The sequence below is a fragment of the Sinocyclocheilus rhinocerous genome, unplaced genomic scaffold, assembly GCF_001515625.1.
Source record: "Sinocyclocheilus rhinocerous isolate Xijiao unplaced genomic scaffold, SAMN03320098_v1.1 C36276786, whole genome shotgun sequence".
NCBI lineage: Eukaryota > Metazoa > Chordata > Actinopteri > Cypriniformes > Cyprinidae > Sinocyclocheilus > Sinocyclocheilus rhinocerous.
This window is the reverse complement of record NW_015777634.1, coordinates 1-965: the sequence shown is the minus strand read 5'-3', so window position 1 is coordinate 965 and position 965 is coordinate 1. Positions and strand designations below refer to the sequence as shown.

At 42.4% G+C, this 965-nt stretch overlaps 1 protein-coding gene across 1 annotated transcript; it reads left to right on the top strand.

Annotated features, from left to right (window-relative positions):
- Positions 1-174: 174 nt before the first annotated feature.
- Positions 175-791, top strand: LOC107735759 (laminin subunit alpha-1-like; the record flags this gene model as incomplete). The annotated part of the gene is made up of 3 exons (XM_016547343.1): positions 175-291; positions 373-536; positions 611-791. Coding segments are annotated over 3 exons (462 nt in total), but the record flags the coding sequence as incomplete, so codon positions are not given.
- Positions 792-965: the final 174 nt, after the last annotated feature.

Genomic DNA, 965 nt, shown 5'->3' with positions numbered 1-965 from the left:
AATGATGCTGAAAATACAGCTTTGATCACAGAAATAAATTACAATCTAACAGATATTCACAAAGAAAACAGCTGTTTTAAATTTTAATAATATTTCAGTATTTTTAATCAAATAAACGCAGCCTTGGTGAGCAGAAGAGACTTTCAAAAACATTAAAAAACATTTATTCTCCAGATCTCCAGGAACAATGTCAGCAGTCTGAAACAGGAAGTAGAAACGCAGGTACAGGAAGCTCAAGACCTGCTGAGCGATGCCCTCAATATCGCTGAAGACATGAGGAACGGCACGGCTGTAAGTGACGTTTCTACACCACTGAACTCTGTCTAGACGTATGTGATTCAACATGATGCACTTGTTTGTGTGTGGCTCCAGACTCTGGATGAGACGAGGAATGATCTGGAAGGATGGAGTCCGTCTCTCAGGAAGCACGTGGACGCTTTAGTGATGGACTTGACCAGAAGAGACGCCCTACAGCTGGTGTACAGAGCCGAGGATCACGCACAAGCTCTCAGCAAACAGGCACAAGCTCTTAACAGGTGCGTGACCCTCGAAATATCTCATCAGCATCTGATGGATAATGAGACTGAATGTGTTTGTTGTTGTGGTTCAGTTCTCTGTCTGAGGTCAGGTCTGCAGCAGCAAACGCCACCAGCGCCACTCAAACCAACACCAACCTCAGAGAACACACACAGCTGGCTGAAGATCTGGCCCACGCAGCCAATCAGAGCATTAGCTCCGCCCTCAATCTGGTACGTCGACCAATCACAGCTTCAGGAGACTGTTACATGAGGGTTTCCCAAATGACAAGCTAATAATTCATCAAATGTAACAGTATAATAAACAAATATGGCTACAGTTAAACTTCGATTTAATTATAGTATATAGTGTGTGGCACTGTGTTCATTTACACGCGTGCATCTGATAATAGTGTGATAATAGTATATAATTTGGTAAAAAAAAAAAAT